Source organism: Argopecten irradians, chromosome 3 (assembly GCF_041381155.1).
Source record: "Argopecten irradians isolate NY chromosome 3, Ai_NY, whole genome shotgun sequence".
Lineage (NCBI taxonomy): Eukaryota > Metazoa > Mollusca > Bivalvia > Pectinida > Pectinidae > Argopecten > Argopecten irradians.
In genome coordinates, this window is record NC_091136.1 from 2426741 (window position 1) to 2451614 (window position 24874).

At 32.6% G+C, this 24874-nt stretch overlaps 3 protein-coding genes across 5 annotated transcripts; 2 read left to right on the top strand and 1 right to left on the bottom strand.

Annotated features, from left to right (window-relative positions):
- Positions 1-763: 763 nt before the first annotated feature.
- On the bottom strand, positions 764-9582 carry LOC138317275 (uncharacterized). Of its 3 annotated transcripts, none has more exons than XM_069258837.1 (5): positions 9387-9582; positions 6838-6859; positions 6128-6271; positions 5380-5631; positions 764-2973 (listed from the first exon to the last, which is right to left on the bottom strand). In XM_069258837.1, the coding sequence occupies exons 1-5, from the start codon at positions 9390-9392 to the stop codon at positions 2948-2950; spliced, it is 450 nt and encodes a 149-aa protein (XP_069114938.1). In that variant the 5' UTR covers positions 9393-9582; the 3' UTR covers positions 764-2947. The 3 variants fall into 3 exon arrangements, with proteins under 3 accessions (XP_069114938.1, XP_069114937.1, XP_069114936.1); XM_069258836.1 differs by having other exon boundaries at positions 6838-6868; XM_069258835.1 differs by having other exon boundaries at positions 6838-6871; positions 9387-9581.
- Positions 9583-13764: 4182 nt separating this feature from the next.
- On the top strand, positions 13765-17490 carry LOC138317276 (calmodulin-like). The gene is made up of 5 exons (XM_069258838.1): positions 13765-14131; positions 14529-14559; positions 16185-16328; positions 16796-17038; positions 17290-17490. Exons 1-5 carry the CDS (start codon positions 14129-14131, stop codon positions 17325-17327), a joined length of 459 nt encoding a protein of 152 aa, XP_069114939.1. The 5' UTR covers positions 13765-14128; the 3' UTR covers positions 17328-17490.
- Positions 17491-20421: 2931 nt separating this feature from the next.
- LOC138317279 (calmodulin-like) lies at positions 20422-23712 on the top strand. The gene is made up of 5 exons (XM_069258840.1): positions 20422-20579; positions 21173-21203; positions 22252-22395; positions 22665-22907; positions 23285-23712. The coding sequence occupies exons 1-5, from the start codon at positions 20577-20579 to the stop codon at positions 23311-23313; spliced, it is 450 nt and encodes a 149-aa protein (XP_069114941.1). The 5' UTR covers positions 20422-20576; the 3' UTR covers positions 23314-23712.
- The last annotated feature ends 1162 nt before the right edge of the window (positions 23713-24874 follow it).

The window sequence follows — 24874 nt, forward strand, 5'->3', positions numbered from 1 at the left end:
GCTTGATTATAATGTTTTAAAATCAATAAAGTATATGGTCGAAATTATGGTATCGCGGGCACTTAATATTAGAAGATATGTATACCCAATGATGAGGGATAAAATGACACCACAGAAAATGTGGGATTGATATGCGATATTATGTAATCCTAATATGTAATATGTAGACTTTAGAGTCCCCGCTTGTTTACATTCAGTGTCATAAGTATTACTGAGTTATTATCTCTATATCATTGTTTAGTTACCAGAAATAAAAAGATAAACAGTTATTTTAATTTTATTCATTGTTAAAAGTAAACACGTATAAGCAATAAGGTAATATATAAAACTACATAATTAGTTATGATATTAACAACTCATGATATATGTACTTTATATGACCCGTCATCATTGCATAAATTAATTTATTCTTTTAGCTGTCAAAATGATGCTGTAGCTATGATAACATATATCCTAAGTATCAAGTTACATGTAAACACATGATTATATTTAGAATATTCTGCTCACAAGTACTATAACGGTTGATATGCCATGCAGCTAAACCAAGTGCAGACAACTCGGGTTTTCTTCCTACATTATAACTACTCGACAACGGGAGTAGATAAAGTTGACAGATAACTACAAGTGATACTATGCTATATTTAAGAACTGTGATAATTATGAAAACATCAATAGTCAAAATGATTGCCATTGATAGAGATTACAATGGGAACATTTTCTCAAACTGCTAGTCACTTATTCAATTAAGATAGCAAACAACGCATTACATTTTGGTGTATTTTATTCCCATTTGATATGCACACATTCAGATATTTATATGTAAATACAAATCAATTGAATAAATAATACACTTAGTAAAACTTATATCCAGGTTTACTTGATACAACCTTGAGAATATGGATAAGTATTTTTTCCTATGTTAAAACCATACAAGAAGTTACTATATTGTATGATTATCCGGTGAACATCTTAAGAGTTGCATCATTTACGAGTTGTGAACAACTTTTGTAGCTCTTCATATTCTTCATATTTTAATGTCTTCAAATAGAGTGTGAAAATTGGCTTTTGGCTAGATTATTCAAACGAAATAGACATGATTGCATTCTTTTTTCTTAACACAGCTGAATTCTTTACATGTAGATAGTGCCCAGTACATACAGTTATAACACACCTTGATGCGGTATCTAATCCATTCAATAATCAATCTGATTAAAATAGAGATCCTTATAACCACTCCGGGCAATAGAGGATCTGACAATATCACATAAAGGGTCACGAACTTTATGTCACGTGTTCTTCAGATCAAATGCGGTTTTACGTCATTTAGCCCTAGCCTAGCATCCATAAACAATTATCTTTGTTGTGCCCTTTGGGCGAGATGACTACGTACACGAACATGATTTTGACAGCGTTTTCAAACTATTTCGTCCCATGAAATTCACTGTCAAACTTTGCAAGCAGCAATTTGATTGGTCATTTTCAAAGGTCACCTGGACATGACCTCTTATGGGATTTTCTCAGATCCCATTATCAAACGTAGTTATAAAAAGGATCTGTACTTTAATTAGATTGTTAAATAATGAAGTTATTCACGCTAGGTTTGTTGATAAAAAAAACCATTACATATTGTCTATTGTGTGTTTACTTACATGGTTACCTGCTTCCACCAGAACATGAGACTTATTATTGTCACGTTAAAACAAACAAACAAATAGTAATCCTACTTATATAGGTTATAGAGTCGATGGAAGAGAAGAAGGCATTGAATTAGTTATCCTATAACTACATATAATAAAACAATGAATATAGAACTATGATTAAGAGTCATGTTATATAACAAAGGTGTAAAAACAATGGCACGTGATCCAATGTTTATGAATTGTAATTGTTAAAACTAGGCAAAGTTAAAGAGAAAATCAGTACCCCATATACTATGCCACGCCATAAATTCAATATATTATCAATTTCGTCATTGCGCAAAAATCTTTATGTAAGTATAAAAATGATAAGCGTATATTATTTTGTTTACCACAAGTAAATGATATTGAATCGTATGTACACTCAAAGTTCGTATTTACGTAGACCTAACGTTCCTGTGTACACATTTGATGTCACAATGTATTTCAAGCCCAGTACAGTAAAAAATGTATATCACAATTGAAAACATATATGCAAAAAATACAATGCCCACATCACTATTTTACAGGTGATGTAATTTCAAGTATATTCAAAAATGGTCATCAAAATGTAAACAAATAAACAGGGCAGGACATGATCAATTTCTCTCAATGAAAACAAATCAGAGCAATGGAAGTCTTCTGTATTTAAATGCAAAATTTAATCATTCGATTTGAACGTGTATAATGTGCGAGTGTTAAGCATCACTTAACATAATATTGTATCATATTATACAAAAGAAACTGAATTTAATAGAAACATATCACTTTCCTGGAACAAAGATTTAAAAAAAAATCAAATTCACGGGATACTTTTAAAGCAATATTAACTTTGTGTAAAAATAACAATGTAAAACGATAATAACGTTCAATAAAAGAAATTCAAAGTTTCAGTTTTGGCACCGAATTTAATGTAGTCACTTTGTATACACAGTAGAGTCTGACCCAAACAATATGGAACATTGTACGGAGTATTTCTATATGTAATAACTGCTCACAAAGCATCATCCATAATATGTTAACTGTTCTTTGGTACTACAATGTTAAATTAACGAACTAAAACATATAGTACTAACACTAGTACAACTATCTAAGGTAGCAATTCTAAAATAAAGGCCCAGAGTGTGGAACTTTCAGCATTCCCTGATCGATTTAAAATGGCTGCCTTCGCTCCATATCCAGTTGGTTACCTGATTGTTCCGGTAGCTACACATTACATCCTAATGCTATCATGGGTAATGCGTAAGATGTTTTTGTACAACGTCCGAATATCACAATGACAGGATCTTCACAAATTCTGGAAAATAAGCAAATCATGAAAGATAAATAAAACATGCAATGTAAAATCGATTACTATTCGAAGTAGTTTGGTTTGTGGAACTGAAAAGTCTTATTAATTGAGCTTACATACTAGTAGTTGTCGTGAAAAAGAGATTGTCGTTAATTAACTTTACTTATATGATGTTCGAGGAAGCGTATGTTTCTTTTTGTACAATAACGTAGCAGTTTACTTAAATATTAAAATGATGAAAAACGAAAAAAAAAAAACATATTATTATTGTAAAGTAAAGAATTGGTTTTCATCAATATTAGATGATAATAAAAGTGGAGAAAAAATCTAGCCGGTGAGATCATCATTGAATACGAATATTGTAAGAGAACGATTGGATATGTCAATATAGCAGTCTGCTAAAGCTTTATTGTAAGAGAACGATTGGATTTGTCAATATAGCAACCTGCTAAAGCTTTATTGTAAGAGAACGATTGGATATGTCAATATAGCAGTCTGCTAAAGCTTTATTGTAAGAGAACGATTGGATTTGTCAATATAGCAACCTGCTAAAGCTTTATTGTAAGAGAACGATTGGATTTGTCAATATAGCAACCTGCTAAAGCTTTATTGTAAGAGAACGATTGGATTTGTCAATATAGCAACCTGCTAAAGCTTTATTGTAAGAGAACGATTGGATATGTCAATATAGCAGTCTGCTAAAGCTTTATTGTAAGAGAACGATTGGATATGTCAATATAGCAGTCTGCTAAAGTTTTATTGTAAGAGAACGATTGGATATGTCAATATAGCAGTCTGCTAAAGTTTTATTGTAAGAGAACGATTGGATTTGTCAATATAGCAACCTGCTAAAGCTTTATTGTAAGAGAACGATTGGATTTGTCAATATAGCAACCTGCTAAAGCTTTATTGTAAGAGAACGATTGGATATGTCAATATAGCAGTCTGCTAAAGATTTATTGTAAGAGAACGATTGGATATGTCAATATAGCAGTCTGCTAAAGATTTATTGTAAGAGAACGATTGGATATGTCAATATAGCAGTCTGCTAAAGCTTTATTGTAAGATAACGATTGGATATGTCAATATAGCAACCTGCTAAAGCTTTATTGTAAGAGAACGATTGGATTTGTCAATATAGCAACCTGCTAAAGCTTTATTGTAAGAGAACGATTGGATTTGTCAATATAGCAACCTGCTAAAGCTTTATTGTAAGAGAACGATTGGATATGTCAATATAGCAGTCTGCTAAAGCTTTACTGTAAGAGAACGATTGGATATGTCAATATAGCAGTCTGCTAAAGCTTTATTGTAAGAGAACGATTGGATATGTCAATATAGCAGTCTGCTAAAGTTTTATTGTAAGAGAACGATTGGATATGTCAATATAGCAGCCTGCTAAAGCTTTATTGTAAGAGAACGATTGGATATGTCAATATAGCAGTCTGCTAAAGCTTTACTGTAAGAGAACGATTGGATATGTCAATATAGCAGTCTGCTAAAGCTTTATTGTAAGAGAACGATTGGATATGTCAATATAGCAACCTGCTAAAGCTTTATTGTAAGAGAACGATTGGATTTGTCAATATAGCAACCTGCTAAAGCTTTATTGTAAGAGAACGATTGGATATGTCAATATAGCAGTCTGCTAAAGTTTTATTGTAAGAGAACAATTGGATATGTCAATATAGCAACCTGCTAAAGCTTTATTGTAAGAGAACGATTGGATATGTCAATATAGCAGTCTGTTAAAGCTTTAATGTAAGAGAACGATTGGATATGTCAATATAGCAGTCTGCTAAAGCTTTAATGTAAGAGAACGATTGGATATGTCAATATAGCATTCTGCTAAAGTTTTATTGTAAGAGAACGATTGGATATGTCAATATAGCAGTCTGCTAAAGCTTTATTGTAAGAGAACGATTGGATATGTCAATATAGCAGTCTGCTAAAGCTTTAATGTAAGAGAACGATTGGATATGTCAATATAGCAGTCTGCTAAAGTTTTATTGTAAGAGAACGATTGGATATGTCAATATAGCAGTCTGCTAAAGTTTTATTGTAAGAGAACGATTGGATATGTCAATATAGCAGTCTGCTAAAGCTTTATTGTAAGAGAACGATTGGATATGTCAATATAGCAGTCTGCTAAAGTTTTATTGTAAGAGATCGATTGGATATGTCAATATAGCAGCCTGCTAAAGTTTTATTGTAAGAGAACGATTGGATATGTCAATATGTCAATGGATGATTATATCAGTATGATATTTTATAGTAGTGTATTTAAACTATGTAAGCAAGGCAGATTGTTTTACTAAGCGCACCGGCGAATATGAAACTTAGAGAAAAAAAGCCTCTTTCAGATGCTGGATATGAAGGATAGGGATAATCAAATCTAGGGCTCTACTGTACCTTCATAATTAAGTTTGCCATCATTATCTGTATCAACTAACGCTATCATTTCCGCCACTTCTTCGTCGGACAGACGGTCACCAACATTTTTCAATAAGCTGCGGAATTCTTTGATACTTATGTAACCATTTTTGTTCTTGTCTATCATTTTAAATGCACTTTGCAGGTCTGCTTCTCGTTCTTCTTGCGTTTGTGTACATTTATGCGTAGTTATGAAGTCAACGAATTCTTCAAAGTTCAACTTGCCGTTTTCTGAAAAAAGAGGCATAAAAAATTGTATTTCCATTTGTATTCTCCATATATTGGGTCTCTTCCCTGTAATTATATGTTATACAAGAGTGATTACTGCATAAAATAAAAACCCGCGAATAATTCATATCATACAGTATGTGCTAGCGCGTCACTTTCTCCACTTTAACATTGTTTCCGACCTAATGTTAATTACTTATCTTAATAGTACAGTATTTTGTCTTCATATCATAACGAGACTGATTCCTAAAGAGAATTCCACTGACATTGTAAAAATCCCGGTGTCAGAAACCTTAACACTACCATGGTGATTGACGTATTCTTAAATTAAATGTAAGTATATTTTACTCTTACCTACATGTACACATGTAATACTAGCTGGTCTAGGACAAAACAGCCATGACACCTTTTGAACCGTTCGATGGAACTGTTCATTAAATGTTATTTTTGGCAATAGAGTTTATAAAAATCTATATTCTAGGGGTATAACCATACTCACTATCTTTGTCCACTTCATTGATCATTCTTTTTATTTCATCCTCGGTGACATTCTTTCCTAGAGACCGAAACACTTTACCAAACTCTTTCACTGATACTGTCCCATCGCCATTCTTATCAAAATGGTCAAAGGTTATCCTTAGAGCTTGAAAGAAATTGAACCAGGTAAAGTATCAAATATACAAAAAAGGTTGATAGGCAAACACAATTGCTATTATTGGTAAAACTGTTAATGAAGTTAGTCATTTACACATCAACTATAGCTACGCGATGGAGTATCAGATACACTGATAGTGCACTACATAATAGTAGTACAGCCGACATTTGGTTACCCATCTTAACATTGTACTAGATTCGACGCCTGACTTTGATTCTATTATCAACGAAATTTCAAATGTTGAAATTTTAGTACTTAATGATAAACTTGAATTATTAGTATTGGTTTAGGTTAATGATGGTAACTCGAGATAACTGCGACGGAATTGAAGCTCAAGAAAAATGGTATAAAGAATTGAGTTAATGATGGTAGCTTGGTAAATAAATTCGAGTTAATGACGGTGACTCGCGATAACTAGTTTAGAAATTTGAGTTAATGATAGTAACTCAAGATAACGTGTATAATAGTTTGAGATATTGATAGTAACTCGAGATATCTGGTTTACGGATTCGAGTTAATGATGGTGATCTAAGATAAACAATTTGCCTACTCACTCGCTTTTGTCTCGTCTTCCTCCTGCGGCACCTGCTACAAAATATAAAAGGTGTGAGTGTTACCATAAGTTAATGCTTGTAAGTTCTTATCTATTCATTATACAGACAAATAGCATATGATATAACTACAAACATGTTTGTCGACATTTTTATAAATTATTGTTATAATTTAACCACAATAAATTCCATGTTGATGTTATTTCGTTACTATTGAAGGATTTACTTGAATAGATTTTTTATGTTATGGAGATATAACACAAAAATCATTATTCAATATTCATTTTGAGACTCGTTTGTCTATGAAATCATTACCCCGTCATCTCAGTCAATCAGAAGCAACGCCACAAACGGCGACGCCATTTTTTCCTTTATGGGTTGATAAAGTAATTTTTAAGCCAATAAAAATGCTCGTAACAAGCAAAATTAAATTATAAAACAATAATACACAAAATCAATATTTATATTATTATATATCAGATATATCTTACTTTCCACTATTTTTTTATTGGCTACAAAGTGTAATACATGGTCACGTGACGTTAAATATATAGCATATTGACTCGCAATCGGTGATTCACCCATTTTTAGAAACATCCAGTTAACTTTATTACACAATTTTTTTTTTAAACGTTGCATTTTTAAGGGTGCCGTTCTTTGGTCAACGCTTTTCTTATTATTTTCAAGCATTGTTAGATATTGTTTTGGACATTTTAATGAAGAAACGACATATCTAATATAAAAATTATAGACTTGTGTTCAGGTTCATAAGGTGAGTATGATAAATAATGACCGAGGGCGGAGCCCTTATATGCCACACAAATGGAATATAAATGTTTAAAGTGACAATTCAATGAGGCTAATTCTGTTACATAACCACGAAGCAAGCAAATTATGACATAGACATATTTTTCTTTATGCCTTATGAAACATATTACAAGAATTATTGACAAATTCCACGACATTGTTGAATATTTTGATTGATACAACTGTACTGTTGAAATCCCAAATCATTGATGATTACGATTAAACAGGTATAACATGTACGCTTTACCCATACCAAAGTCACGTACGTTAATCAAATGCAATACATAACCACTGAGGAGTTGGTAAAAATTATATTTATTCAAGGTCATGCACATAATAACGTTAACACACTACTGTAAGACCAATTTGAGTAGCTCTAGACAAAAAGTTCTTTGCTTAAGTGGCAAGGACCAGAGTTCGACATACAAGACATCCGGCCACTATGTGTAATGGCGGACAGTAAGTAAGTTTAAGTATTTCACATACATTTCACTACAGTATATATGGTACATAAATACCTATTCATTGATTAGTGTTGATCAATGAGCCACCGTATTATACATATGGAGCGTAATCTCCGGACGAGTCCTGACAAGAATCGGGTATAAAACACCCGGCGGTACATAGTAAATATAATCAATATGTTGACGATGCAGTGCACAGTGCTATAGCTGAACGCCTCCATTGACCCAACATATGCTTAACAATGCGTATCCATTGTCATATTATATATAGATAATTTATTAAAATGATTGACGAAATAAATATAAATGTGTGACTTGTGCAAACTCGGGGCATCGAACTTGCGAGCTTAAGTATTCGTTGGTCTGGCCAAATATATCTACGCTAACAGACTAATTGTGTTTGACACGTTATGCTACCACGATCGTGAACTATACAATATGAGTTAAATAAATATGAATATCTGAATCGCAAAGTTTAGTTAGTACACATATTGCAAGCACCAACCTGGTATATCTCACCGCGGAAGTTACATACATGTTTATACATTTTATATTTTATTTTACCTTGTGGTCAATCAACAACTAAACATCACAGTGCATATGATGCATCGTGCAAGAAACTATATGTAATTTATAAACACGTGTGCATTGTAGTAAAGAAAGACATTTTGGCGTCTACATGTAGTTCTTATTGAAGCAAAAACAAAAACAACTTATTTACAGAGATCGTTCAGATGCAACGACCGAATTCTTGTTTGGATTATTGAGGTAAACAATATACTTTCACTGTTTCTAAAGATTGAACTTGGTAGCTTTATGTTTGTATTTAAATAGCTCGAAGCTAACAATTCAACAAGGAAGTTGTAGTTACGGGTACTTCCAGTATAAACAGATGATCACGGCATTCGATTTCAGAACAGTATGCAGATTCGAATACTATACAATTTTAGATATTTCCATTGGATAGAAATAATAATTAATATACGTAGAAGCCAATATCGCATTATATACAAACATGTGTATATACGAAACCTTTTTGTTACATACAGTTCAAAGAAACGTTATTTCTACATAACTTAAAGTAATAGTATTGTTATTTACATCTAGTCATAATTTGTCTGCTATACCTGCTACCTTTGCAACATGTAGCTATATTACAAAATAATCCAAACGATGTATTCTTAAGGTCTATTTACACAATCATACACACAGTTTCTTTGTTTACAACACATTACACCATTGTTTACACATCAACGTAAATATCATATTGTCAAAACTTACCGACATGTTATCGAAGCAATAACTTTCCCTAGCAAACGTAAAATACAAGAACGTCCAAACTGGTGGACAGGTGATCGCTACCACGACACTGTCCAAGACGACTGGATTTCCAAATCCTAAGGAACGGAAAACCCGTACAGTGTTGTGACACTACTGTCAATTGACTTAGAGTGGCCTTGACACAAACTAGGACGCCATTTTTAAAATACCAGGATGAAACAAGTCGAATGTGATTCTAATGAACGCCTCTACAGATCGATTGAAATCTACCTGTATTCAATACAGTTTTGTTAGCTTGAAAAGGTGTAACAAATTTCTAACTAAACAGAAATTTTAATACAATATATTGATGAAAATATAACGTATTTTAGTGTAATATTGTACAAATGCATAGTTTATTATTCCACTTTTTCTTCTGTTATCTACATTATTTATATTACGTGTATATAGTGTATATCAAACAAGAAAGATCGTACATAAAATGTATGGATATCGATTTTAAAAGCCCAAGAAGATATATAAAATTAAAAGATTAAAGATATTACACGACTAACAATGCATCTCGCAATCTTAAGTAGTCTGGTTTACTCATGAATTATGATAACTCCACTCATTAGCTATTTGTTTATAATTAATTGACCCATTGTTGAGTGAGAAAATATTGCCGAATCAGGCTATCAACTGTTTTGAATATCTGCTATACACATCTGAACACTATGTCTGATATACATAATAGTTAAACCTATATATATGTGTTGTCACTCAAGTAGTTAAACTTGCGAGTTCAATTTTACATGTATTTTCTCCATCATCAACTTTTAATTCAATACCAACAGAGTTAAAACGCTTCTAAATCAGTCGAATGTGACAGTCATTTGAACAATAACAAATCGTAAAATAGTTCATTTCATTATTTTGTTTCAAACTTGATATCGTGTTATAAAATCTTTGTAAGCGTTTGATTTAGTATCTGTAACTCCTTCATCACATGATCTAAAAGTCATAAAATTAAATTGATAAAAGTTATTAATAATAAATCAATCAAATTCATATTTAAACATAAAACATGTTGTATAACCACTAAAATTATATTATACAATGTATCAGTATCAATAATTGTGTGAAAGTTAAGAAATGAAAAGTATCAACTATCAAAATGTGTGAAACCATAGTATCACATGACATATTAGCCTTCCAACATTTTTGGATCTGGGTCGTTTTCGTTTATTTATAGTCGTTCAAGTATAAATCCTGAGGGACCTGCATTTTTTAAACATGCCTGTGAGGGCTTTGTGAAGGCTCGTCTGAAAACAATATAAAATCACCAGATCCATCTTTAATTCATAAGCCAACAGCTATGTCCAACCTGTCAAACCGTATAATCGAAAACGGCCCTGGTTATTTTTAAAAGCAATTGTCGTCTGATATTGGGATTCCAAGCCTGTGTGATTGCTGTTATATATAATATACAAGACTTTGTAACAAAAGCCGGAGTTGGTGACTTACATTGTTGGCTATTTTATGTTTTCCATTGTTTACTTAGTTGTAATTTGTTAACGTTGACGGAATTTTGATCAGAAATGGTACATATGTAAACGTAATGATTGATTAAATAAAGGTCTATATGATTTTCTTATTACCTTATTCACTACTATTATAATAACATGATTATATTAAATTGAGAATGTCAGAATGTGTTTAAAGAAAATAAGCATTTATTATAATTCAGAAACGACCAAATAATATATTTTTGTAGTAATATCTAGAAATACATAATATGAGGACGATAGTTTAAATTGATGCTTCGAGTGTTAGATGAATGTCAGTGTTGTGGTAATGTAGTGTTAATAGTGTGAGATGTGAAAAGACAAAATTTGATGGTATTTAGTTCCAACATATGTAATTGAATTTATTAAGCACTATTTACAGTAGTCGTGTGGGATGTCTCTCTACACTACGTAAGTTGTGAGTGTGTTGTTTGTGAGTAGTTATCTGGTATTGTGTGTACTGTACTGCAAATATTCAAAGTAATAAGGAACTGAACTGAATTGTTTAGGATTGTGCCTTAAATTAATTGTGTGATCTTTTTTTCTTTTTCTTTTTTTTTTCGTTTATCTCTTATTTAATCTCTCCGTTTATCGACCAATATTCTATTTTTAAGATTACAAACTTATCTTTGCAGTTGCAAACGATTTCAAATGTAAAATAAACAAAGTCGACTTTGAAAAATGCAACACACTCTGAAACAAAAACTGAATGTTCGTTTAAAATGTAAGTGCAATGCCAACTGACTTTGAAGATTCTAATGTTTTTAAGTTGATTGTAACAATGCCGCAACTGATAAGGATAGGAGAGGGTGTGTCTTCAGACAATTCATTCGGACTGAGTGCGGACTACCTGCAGTCATATTTCTTCGGAAAGCCAGCAAGATCAGGTAGGCAAGAGGTCTTCCGAACGACAAATACGATATAAATATGAATCCACGTAGCTTTGTTTGAGATTGTCCTGTATGGACCATGTCTGTTGGTAGATATTCGTTTACTGTGAATATAGAACACGAATCGGCTGAAATAGTTATTTTATGTAATTTATCTTTCCGCACAATTCGTTATCGTCTTTCCTTTAATTTTAGATACAACAAAATAATTTGCCAATTTTCTACATTATAGAAAAAAAAATAAACATCATTATTTTTGGTTTGTTATTTTTTGAACGATTGTTGATCTGTATAAAGTACTGTATTTTTCCAATGTATCGCTTTAAAGTGTGCCCCAAGAGAGATAATCACGGTTGTTTGGTGTAAGAAACTCGAAAATTGAGTAAGCAGCTACTAGAATGTCACCTACAAGCCATTTTAATATTTGTCTTAGGCTACAATTGAATGTAACAGAGAAATTCATGGCAGAGGCAGACGAATAAGGTATATCATGTAGATAAGCTAAAAGTTCAACGGAGACTCACGGTTGACTGTGCAATTAATCCCGCATTCTCAATACAAGTACTCCAGGGGTTTCTAGCGTTATCATTAACATGATTACATCCACTGGATATAACGACAGTGATAGTAATCCCTGGAGTATCGAGCATGTCAACCATGGGTATCCGACGATCGCGGTGGTCAAGTTCTAACGTCCATATTGGTTTTATTTTCTATTATATTTCACAAATGGTGATGCATTTTTTATTCAATAATGCATACTGTAATATTGAGGACATCTCTTTTATACATCACATTCATTGTAGAAACATATTCAGTAATGGACTATCCGTGCCTTGTAACACTTAAGCTCGTAATTCTATGATTTAATCGAGAGAACTTACGTTGATTGGAACGCTTTGTTATGGTGTATACAATACAAACGCTATAGAGACACTAAAGATTATTCGGGATTAAATTTGATTTCTGACGACTCCATGGTGTGATCATATAAGATACTGTGCCGCCTTCTTACGTTTCATTTAAGTTTTATTTCACTCACTACCCGGCCGTAATGCCGGTTATACTTCAATGGAAATATCGAACGTTTGGCTGGCAATAAAAGCAATAGGTTTGAATATAACTTTTAGATGGTCTGGCATTTTGATAACTAACGTATTATTCAAGACTAGCTGGTATCTATTAAACTGCAATATCGTAGTTGTTTCCCTTTCCTGAAGTTGGTAGATGTATATGAATTGGGTATGAATTGAGTAGTCCCGGGTTTTTTTTAAATTAGAATCTAAATTATCATTTACTCAGGTTTTTTTTACCAAAACAAAATTTTATTCATCATTACATGTTGAATAGATTAGCGTTTTTAATTACAGACTGAACATTGCATTATATAACTACTATACATTTCTAAACGGGAATGGCGCATGTCATGATATCTAATTTCCGTTTATACATAAACTATTGACGAATTATGATATCATGCATAACACCTGTCTTCATTTCAGCATTCATATCTCTATGCCAATTCCATGGGGCATACAAATGTATGTATATAATTTAATTCCATATGCTACACTCATTTCTATTGGTTAGATCTTCGAGGTTATTTTTCCATAGACCGAAATAATTGTACGTCATGTATTATGACGTCATATATACAAAACGGTTTCGCGGGGAATTTTAAAAGCGGCCAAACTGAATTATTTGATATGATATCACTGCGCAAAAACTCAATTTGTTATTGTAAAGATAAGTAAAAACATGGAAATTTATGCCTGATTAGTACCTGAGTGAGTTATTTGAATTAAATTATAAGCATTATTCTCAATATCTTTTGGGATTATATATGAAGTCGCGTCTATGAAAAAGAATGTCCTTCCGTTTTTTGTCTATGACTTCATAACCCCAAATGATTTTGAGAATAATGCTTAAATGCTTACATACTGTATGGATACTCGGAGTGGATAGCAACATGTATTTGATAAATGTTTAGGGTATACGTAAGAGAAGGAGGTTATCAACAACCAAAAGTTATCAGCACAATTGTATACCTTTATCGTTATCGGTACGTTCAATGTCAAACATACCTTTAAGTTCGTCACCACGACTCATGCCGCAGTGCGACATTTTTGTATCCGTATTTCCATCATATTCCTTTAAAATATGAATGAAACGTGTGTAAATTAGAAATGAAAAGTGCGCGGTTCCGTGACGCTGGGTAGCGTGCCTAGTGTTTGTCCTTACTCTGTTTACATATTTAGTACTGAAAACACCTGCAACGTATTTAAGAAACATCCACTCAGGAAATATGGTATGTACTTCCGATTATGTTATTATCGTATACATTAGACTGTTATTGTTTCCTCGACAGTAATTGATACTATATAGCCGTTGCAATAAGGTATTCTATACCATAGCCTTACCATTCTGAATATCGACATGTATGGTGTCTTGTTTACTATTGTCATACGTGGCGTTTGTCAAGAAGTATATATTTGTGCCGTGTAGTTCTATCGAAAATGAAATGACTTCATGTACAATATTTCGCTTAAAATTGTCTTGTTTAAGTTAATCATCAATGATCACCGTACGCGTAATATAAACGATGCTACCTGAAAACTATAGTCGTTGGTGTATCTCTGATGTACAAAACCTATAGATATTCATGCACATGTATATTGATTTTTTCTACTGTATTGATTTAACAGGAACACCAGCTGTCAGAAGAACAAATTGCCGGTAAGTCATAACATACATGTATGTTACTGACCATATAGCCGGTGATTGACGCTGTTTAATTTTGTCGCGAGGAAAATTACAATTACAGTGTCTAGATTAAGACGATCTGTTGTTTTTGGATTTTTATGATTCATATGGCTTTACGGTATTTCACTTTCAATATTCATAGTGTAATGAACAGGATTAATAAATAAATTAATTAATCTATGATTAATTAACTTGTATGACTCAAGATTTGGTAACGAGAACAAAGATAACGTATTATTGATTATGAATGAAGGAGTAGACAAATATACATGGTTGTAAGATAGCAACATAGACGAACGGGGTTGGACGTGGTTTAGTTCGTATAGGAAGTATCATAGTTGCATCGTTTCATTAGTTTGTTTGCTGGTACAGAAAATAAAGAATTCGAGGAGGGGCTATATCGAATAGAAACATTGCAATTAAGCAAGCCGTTTATATCATAAGATTCTTTCGCATGTGTATAGGAAGGATAGGGATATTTTACCAGAGGATCATAAAATGTTGTAAAACCCGAAGCTTTTACAAAATTTAGTTTTTACAATATTTTACGATATCCCTATCCTTCATATTTATATATATGAAAGAGTATTTTTTTCTCATACCTTGACGTTTCATTGCAATTGTACATATATGATGAAGTCACCCGACTTTGAGTCAATTTTCCATACAAGAAAATTGGATTGTATGATAATAAAAAAACATTTCGAGAAAATTGTAATTTTAATGACCCGTGACATCACGAAGCTGTATAGCATGGGTATCGATGTAATACAGCTTCATGCAACGTGAGTGTATTACAATGGACCAGCCAGTATTTCACTCGTAGGTATGATAGAAAATACGTTCTCTCATACCTACATGTGTAATACTGGCTGGTTTAGGACAATACACTTATATCGCCTGAAGCTGTATTGCATGGCTACCCATGTTAAAAAGACTCGAGACCTCACAGCGTTAGCAAAATTACTATTTTTTGGTACAATTTTAAACATGTTTTCAGAAACCAGACTGGATTTACTTTAAACGATACAAACAAGGGAAATTGAGTTGAAAATATCACGCAAACTATACGTATGGAAAATGACTTGCAGTCCCGTTTTCTTTCACATTGATTTCAAAATGGCGGAAAATCATAGAAAAATTGCAGGAAAATGTCGAGATATGAGAGAAAATTACCCTCGGGATCACATAATATTGTTAAGTCCTCGGCAAGCCTAGGGTTTTAGACCTTTTGTGACCCTCTGGTAGAATATTCCTATCCTTCATATCCACATGAAAGAGTCTTAAAATATGACATGAGATATAGCTGTGTATCTTCTTCTATGATTTGAAGTTTGGGAATCATTCCATGGATAGGACTACATTGTATTCTTGGTAAGTCGATGAAGCAATAGTGACAAGTACATGTTAACAAGATTCGTTGTTTTTATATAATTGATCCCACAACATCCAAGAAACATTCATGAACGTTTGTAGTAGTTTCTACACAATGAACATTTAATTGTATGTACATATTGGATGACAAATTGCAAATGGAAAGTATCTTATTCAGCTCTGATTTCTACATTTCACCAAAAAAAATGTTTTCACGATTGTAGAATTCAAGGAGGCGTTCAATCTTTTCGACAAAGATGGTAACGGTGCAATAACTGTTGAAGAGTTGGGGACAGTGATGAGGTCACTAGGTCAGACACCGACCGAAGCTGAGTTACAGGACATGATCAACGAGGTGGATGCAAACGGTAAATGAAAATTCAAATCATGTTTGTGACTATCAGAAAATGCCAGGTATCATGCGTGGCAGTAAACACGTCATCAAACTTACCATTCAAGTTTTGTCATTTTCACAGGTCTGTAATTATGACGTCATATGGTTGTTCTAAAGTCCTTTTTCCTTGTGATTTCCTTGTCGTAATTTTAATAGTTACATGTACGATTATTCAATTGCCACAATTTTAATAATTGCCATCGGTTAATTTCATTTCTGTCTTATGTCTGGTTTGCCCTTGACTGTAGGTATTGATTGTGACGTCATGTGTTTGCTGAGTTAACGTCATATTTTTTAGAGACAACGACGTACATTTCGCACACAATGTATGACGTCACAATGGATTCCTACCCGCACAGGAGGCAGCTATGTAATATGCAGTGACGGAATAAATGAAATAAAGTTTTAAATCGTACAAACGTTTGGCACCTTCTTTTCTAGAAAATGGTACACTCGATTTCTCTGAGTTCCTAACAATGATGACTAGACAAATGAAGGATACAGACAGCGAAGAGGAACTGAAAGTGGCATTTCGTGCGTTTGATAAAGATGGGAATGGCTTTATCAGTAAAGATGAATTACGACACGTGATGACAAATTTAGGAGAAAGACTAACAGAAGAGCAAGCTGATGAAATGATCCGAGAGGCTGACATCGATGGAGATGGACAAGTCAATTATGAAGGTTAGATTTTACTATAGTAGGATATCGTATAGCTCTCTACTGAACATTTCAAAATGGCCCCCTTGTTCATTGAACAGATGTTTCATTAGTTGTGAAATTATAACAACCCGTTAAATGTTATAAAATATAATAATTGATCTTGATACTTACATGTATTTTTTGATAATTCCCATTATCTATTCTTTGTGGTATTTATATGTAAGTAAGGCTATAACAGATAATTTGAAATTTATTCTTGTTTTTCTTTCTAGAATTCTTGAGCATGATGATGTCAAAGAGCGAAAAGTAAGACAACATAGCTTGACTCAGACTTTCCGAGGCAGTATTACAACTCGGATAAAAAGTGAATCGTGTTTTAAATTTGATGTTATGTTAAAGAAAATTAATAATATAATGTCCATTATGTTAGAGTTGTTTTTTTAAACGTAATAAACTTTTTAACGATCATTTAATGATTTTTCTGCATTTTTATTCGACGATTACAGGTGGCAATATTTATAATAATTAATTTCTGAGATTACGTCATAGGCAATGTCATCGATTAACCACAGACTATGTTTTATCAAAATTACAATGTCAATGCACATATTGGGTTATAATAACGCGTCATTTATCATTTGTTTCTGCATACAAAGAACGAGAAAGGAATTATAAAAAAATTAAGAGAATATTATACCATAGACTAATGTGTAATGATAACAATACAACAAGGAATACCAGAATTCAAACTGAAATAAAAAAAATGTATATTTCATACGCCTTCATTTTATACTTTAAAATGAATATGGCGTTTTAAATATGAAACGACTGATATGGAACAATATCTAAAGTTTGTTTTTAGTATAATTAACGTCTATTTATTGCATGTACATACATGACGTTTCCTCCATTGAACTGTAAACGCCATTGGATTTGCTTGTGACCATTCATCGAGTCACACTATCAAAAGTTACATCAATGGAGAGCGCGTGAGTGTATAGTCATGTTGTCGCATGTTTCACAATTCCCATTGTCTTCAAATCTGACAATGAAATTTCTAAAATGAAAAAAAGTCATCTCTCTATCTTTTTTCACATACCAGTGAAACAAAGAAGGGCGATTTTTAATTATTTTTGTGATAAAAAATAGTTATTTTAACTTCTCTGTGGTAAACATTCCGAGTATTTGATGTCAGGTATTCCTTTTCCATAAATGATGTGGTTCACTTACGTCATTTTTAGGAACAAATGTCGACCAATCCACAAGGATAACTTCGTAAACTTTAAACTATCCTAAATATTTCAGTGTTTAAAACATTTAGCGAGATTGAAATTTTGACCAAGTACGTGTCATAAAATGACATTTCTTTCACCAATATATTAACATTTTGAAGTTGCTAAATGTTAACTATGCTACTTCTTAATTTCATTTCGATCAATCATCCATATTTGTTTAGTCCGAGACCACCTTGGATATCCTATATGGCTGATTATCTACAACTTTAAATTAGGAAATTATACCTCATCTTCATGATGCATGTTTGTTGAGGATTACAGTTTCGGTTTAATTGATTGTTATTGAGCTCAGTGCAATTACCGGTACGTAATTAGAAGGGGAGGATGTGGGTTGGACGTAAGCGACAAAACGTTTTATCTAAAGATTCTCCACTACAGACAGATCATAGACGATACTCATAATTTGAATAACAACTGATGTTTGTTTAACACAGCGGTATGTATATTTTTTCTTACTGCATGGCAATCAGTATTTTATTCTATATAGGACGAAGTGCTATGTGATGTTTTCGGGACGCAATTAATTATTTAAGACGCTACAACTTTTCAATGGTAGTAAAGTAAATAACATCTGTACTAAAAATTCTGATTCGTCTGCTCTTGTTTTGATACAGAAAAAAGGTTCAATTTGTCAGCAGTATAATTAGATGTGTATGGAAAATATGATCGGAAACTCCAGACACTATAATCACTAGGTTAAAGATGCTCCACCGCTGACAAATGGTATATTTTCACCATCAAAAACAGGAGCAGACGATTAATTATTTTTCTTCGGTTACAGAAGTTACTTACTTTACACCATTACCACCATTGAAAAGTTTGAGCTTCTTATTTTACTTTAAGTTAAATATATAAAAAATAATTAATTGCATTCCTTAAAAAATTCTGTGGCACTATATCCTACATAAATGAAGTACTAATTGCGCATGCACCAACGGAAACATTAATTATTCTACATTATGTGTTGTGTTATTTAGGCACATATATACACGATTAAACACCAGTTATTGTTCAAATGATAAATATCATTAATGGTCTGTCGGCGGTGGAGCATCTTTAAATATGTGTAATATAAGTACACCTATTCAATTTTAAACAGCTACACTCTGACCTTCGATTTCTACCAATATTAAAATCGAAACAATGACCCTACTTTTGCAAAATTCACGGGCGGATTAATTGATAATGTAAATAATAAAAGTTCACTGTTCGTCAACAACCCCAAGAGCTGATAAAGCAATTTAAATTCTGACTGACAATTCTGTAAATTAGATGATAATGTATTGTGAATTAAAAATCAGTTCAGCGGGAACGCCTTGATAATGTAATGCATGGTAAAAATATTAAACCACAAGAGTTGTTCCCCTTTGAGCGAATTACGAAAAGGCAATCGATATAAACAGGTACATATACATGCAGTATTTTTTTCTTTCACTTTGAAAGAACTCTACCGGTTATTCTGTAACACAGCAGTTAATAAATATGTTGACACTGTTCTGTATTTTTTCTAAACAATTTCAGGAAGTATATTCGATCGATACCAGTGTTTTCATAAAATCGACAGTCTATCGACTAGACATATAGTGTAGTTTATATAACATTTAAACATATTAAAAGGGGAAAAAATGTCAGTTTGTAATGTGGCCAATTTTCAATAATAATTTGTTGGTGCGTTCAAAGTCGTATAACAAATGGTTTAAAATTTTAAAGTCCTAAAATAAAAACTGCTTTAAACATTCACAGGTTTTCCCTTTTCATTTCATTCTCGTGAACTTAAGCAATGCTACTTTAATGTCGTAAATGTAGTGATGACATTAGAGAAACTATTTTAACAATTCAATGATGAATGTTTTCCAACGAATCGTAAACAGCAAACAAGAAATACCTGTTATCAACGACACCGTGGACTGGCGTGTGAACCCAACTAAATATTATGTGAATTTAATTTTTGTAAACCAAATACTTTTGACAAGATATACATGTATCAGTAGACGTTTCTTGTTAATGTTAATCAGGGCATGCGGTTCCTCACGGTGATCTGTGCCGCAATGCGACATTTCGCTGGTACACATAAAATTTCACCACTCCTGTTAATGTGAATGCTATACGTGTGTCAGTTGAATAGGAAAGTGCATGACACCGTGACGTAGACTTGTATTCCCAGTCAGGTCTATTTAATAATTACTTCAGCGGCAGAGCACAACACCGGCAAGTTGTCGAGGCCTCCACCCAACGGGTACACTGCTTGTTACTTTGGAGACAATATGGTATGTTTTAATATAGTAACGTTGTATTACATCGTATTCCACTCCAACAGTGAAACAATTTACCTGTCCGTATGAACATCAGGTACGGATCGCCCGCGGGCATATCACTGTCTCGTTTGCTACAGTAAATGATCACGTTACACAGATCTATGCATTTGACATGTCGCAATATTTATCAATTATAAACTTTTGTTTAAGTTATAATGGTGATAATGTTTAGAATCAAATAGTTAGCAAGGACGCGATCAGAGGTTATTACTGTATTTAAAATTGTACCCGGTCAGTATAACACATATTAACCGAATCAAAAGTCCTTAATTGTTTCATTAGAAATTTATTATAATTTAATGACCTCAATCAATGTTTCTCTGATATATGAATATCCATTATCACATAAGACCTGGTGATAGAGTAGAATGAGAACATATTTAGTATCATCTAAAAACTCATCATCATCATCATCATCACTACCATCATCATCATCATCATCAGTTCACATGTTGATCAATAGAATCAAATATATGTATAAAAAGGATTTCAACAACAGGCTATTGAAGTCCCATTATTATATTTATGTCATTTGGAATTTACAGGCAGATCAACTGACGGAAGAACAGATTGCTGGTAAGTAATGGTTTCTGTTAAACACTTTATGTTCACTGGATACAAATTTTCGCGTAATTTTGCGCGAGATTCCAAACGCGAATTCAAATGTTTCGCTAATAAATGTATAGATAGTTATTACAAAATTCAAATATATATAACAGTCTTTGGTCGCGAAAACAATGTGTTCGCGAAGGTTTTGGAATTAACGGAGTGACAAAATATAATGCACGCGAAAAGAAAGTAACTAACACTATAAATTATGTGTGATGTGCATTTAGTGTAGAAGGGAATTGTCTATCATGTATCATAGTTGATATTAACTTAATAGCAAATATGTAAGGGGATTGAGAGGAATCCGGAATAGGGTACAGACATGCTCGATATTCCAAAGGTTACTCTCACATTACATAGAGAGAAAAAACTTCGCCCAACTTCAAAGAAACACAGTCAACCACATTGTACCGTTATATAATTCCTTTGACTATATTAAATGTTGCCTTTAGATTTAATAGAAAATAGTCCAGAACTGGATAAATAACGTCAGTGATAGGAACCGGTCCCATGGAGTATCTAGGACGGTTTACAGAAAGAGATAGGAGGAATGAAGTCGAAACAGTCGTTTCAGTTAGTACGTAGATTGAGATATTTAGCTAGATATGCCTTATGGTTAAATATATGATGTACGACAGTTAATACATCTATTAGAAATAAATACAATACTATAAATGACAATTAAACACGAAGGTACATGTAACAGCATTAGAGAAGAAGGAGAATGTTGTAAGATTACATATGTTTAATAGTTGAGTAAATGTTGTGCAATTGTTCTAAGATGGAAAAAGACAGCTAACACATCAAGGCTCAACATTAATGAAAACGTAAGGTGGAGAATATGAAATTAAGAGACGTAGACTTACACCAAATACAAACATGCATTTACTGTGAAAGAGTGGATTTACTAAATGACAATTGGATAATAATGAAATTTGATTTTTATCAAAAACAAATTTTAATCGGCAATACACAAGTGTTTCATTCTAATATGTCTGTATCTATTCTTTTGTAGAATTCAAGGAGGCGTTCAGTCTGTTTGACAAAGATGGCGATGGTACCATAACAACCAAAGAGTTGGGGACAGTGATGAGGTCACTAGGTCAGAACCCGACGGAAGCTGAGTTACAGGACATGATCAACGAGGTGGACGCTGATGGTAAATAAACGATTAGGTTTTAATGATTAACACTTGAATATGATAGAAAAAGTTCAAGTAATGAATGGAACTATTGACAGAAAATAGTTCATTTATGGAAACGTCTGGGATATGTGAAATCACACTTATACTTTTACATTAACACTTTAATCCAGTTTATTATCAATTTGGGGAGTAACGCGTAATAATAGAATTACAATAGCATATATTCTGTTATTATGCATTCTATATAAAGTATCATTCTTTGTTATATTTGCTATCCCTTCCAGGAAACGGTACCATTGATTTCCCTGAATTCCTTACCATGATGGCCCGAAAGATGAAGGATACTGATAGTGAGGAAGAAATAAAGGAGGCATTCCGTGTGTTTGATAAAGATGGTAACGGCTTTATAAGTGCAGCTGAATTACGACATGTGATGACAAATTTAGGAGAAAAACTAACAGACGAGGAAGTTGACGAAATGATCCGAGAGGCCGACATCGATGGTGATGGACAAGTCAATTATGAAGGTAAATTAGTAGATATCATAATATAAAAAGCGCCTAAAAAGAAATGTCAATTTTTAAATTGAATTTTTATTTAGTACATAATACATTGATAAATAGTATTTTCATTTGTACTTATGTATTTATTCACAAAAAATCTTCAGAGACGTAGATGCTGATATGGTATCACACCTGCGCACACTAGCCGAATGCTCTACCGCTGAGCTACTTGGTCACCGATGATCGACGTAGTCCAATCCCGCTACATATATATGTATATTAATTTTATCGATCCATTTGAATAACTTGTTTTCGCTCATAATAGAACTCGTTATTTGTAATTTTAATTGATGCTGTTTTGAATATTTCTTAACTGCATATTTATTGATTTTTTTTTCCAGAATTTGTGAAAATGATGATGTCAAAATAGACGAAAAAGGCAATATATAACTCTACCTATTCTGAGAACTATGTCGGATGTCGTTGATATCTCGACTGAGCTCGATGTTTGTGTTCACTGAACTTAGGATTGCCATCACTCCAGACAACGAAAGCAATATAAAAAGTGATATTTTTTATAATTTTTGAAATTGTATCTTCATAAACATTTTATATTTCATTTGTTATTGTTGAAATGAACATTGCAATTACAATAATATACATATGTATGTGGAAATCAATTCTGTAATTTTGTTATACAAACATTCATATTTCAATGTCAAAAAGGTACTAGGATAACTGACTCATGTGAAGCTTGAAATATTGTGGTTTCTAGTTGACTTTAAGTGTTTACATGAAATTAATAAAGTTGTCACTATTTCCTTGAAAATGAATTCCCTGTGTTGTATTATAAGGGTAATATCACTATTGCCGCCAAGGTAAGGGATACAAGATATGGCCTTGTAAGATAGGGTATGCATTTGTTAAGATATAACAAAAGACATCCGTCTATTTAAAATAAGTTATATAAAATACCTAATCGACGTTAATACCACAAGGTTGCGAATAAAGCCAATTGGCTGATACGAATGACCATTATTAATCGGTTTCCTTTGTTGAATTCCGTGACGGAATTGCTCTGATAGATGGCTTTTTAGAAAATAGATATAAAGCAGAAGGCCACTTTCGATAAAAAGAGAAGCCTGGCTTACTTTAAAAGAAATAAACTTGCAGATTCTGCATATAAATCATCCTTCTTAATTATTCCGTGTTGGCTTCATTGGTTTTACTGCTGTGGTCTTACATACCCAAATATGTACCCGTAGCTCAATATCCTTCATATTTGTTTTATTAAGTAGATATGTTGCAATGTATCATCTTCTTTCAGAATTGCAAAGAAATTTACCGGTAATTTTCCTTTTTGATATTCAATTTATCATTTACTGTACTATAAAGCTAAAACCTGTCTAAGGTAACTCAGCTCCTTAAATAAAAATCTTAAACAAGATATTCTATAATAAATAAATATATATGTGTGTTTGTATTGACATTGATAAGGACGTTATCAGATTAGATTTACCTCCCTTTGTAAATTAATTGCATGTTTCCTGTTATTATATAACATTAACGTCAATATCTTCGATCTTAAGATAAATACATGTAAATATGTTTAATCAATATAAAGCTTTGTGAGATTGATGAGGTTATTAATTATGTTATTTTATAACTAATCGAATAATTTATTCATAACTTCGCGATGGCGATGATTGGTTGTTGCTAACACGCATCTGTAATCTCAATACACTTCCCGTAATACGGTTCTAGTCACTCTTATGCACAGAAAATAATATACACATTGCTATCCCTAATAAAGATACGACTGGAAGCGGATTATAGACCTAGCCGGTTGTCTGATCCATTTGTTGATGATTACCGCCTGCGTATTGTATATATAATATTTATTTGCAATAAATTATTTGGAAATGAAATAAAGACACGCAAAGTTACGACTACTTGCATATGCGTGTTGGTGTTTAAAAGGAAACAAGAAA

What these genes read in the sequence shown, in the direction of transcription:
- LOC138317275 (XM_069258835.1), bottom strand. An exon ending in GGAAGACGAGACAAAAGCGA is followed by an intron (nt 6,272 to 6,837) that starts GTGAGTAGGCAA and finishes ATTTCTTTCAAG; the next exon opens with CTCTAAGGATAACCTTTGAC. An exon ending in CAATGAAGTGGACAAAGATA is followed by an intron (nt 5,632 to 6,127) that starts GTGAGTATGGTT and finishes CTCTTTTTTCAG; the next exon opens with AAAACGGCAAGTTGAACTTT.
- LOC138317279 (XM_069258840.1), top strand. An exon ending in CAACGAGGTGGACGCTGATG is followed by an intron (nt 22,396 to 22,664) that starts GTAAATAAACGA and finishes TATCCCTTCCAG; the next exon opens with GAAACGGTACCATTGATTTC. An exon ending in TGGACAAGTCAATTATGAAG is followed by an intron (nt 22,908 to 23,284) that starts GTAAATTAGTAG and finishes TTTTTTTTCCAG; the next exon opens with AATTTGTGAAAATGATGATG.
- LOC138317276 (XM_069258838.1), top strand. An exon ending in GTCAGAAGAACAAATTGCCG is followed by an intron (nt 14,560 to 16,184) that starts GTAAGTCATAAC and finishes TCACGATTGTAG; the next exon opens with AATTCAAGGAGGCGTTCAAT. An exon ending in TGGACAAGTCAATTATGAAG is followed by an intron (nt 17,039 to 17,289) that starts GTTAGATTTTAC and finishes TTTTCTTTCTAG; the next exon opens with AATTCTTGAGCATGATGATG.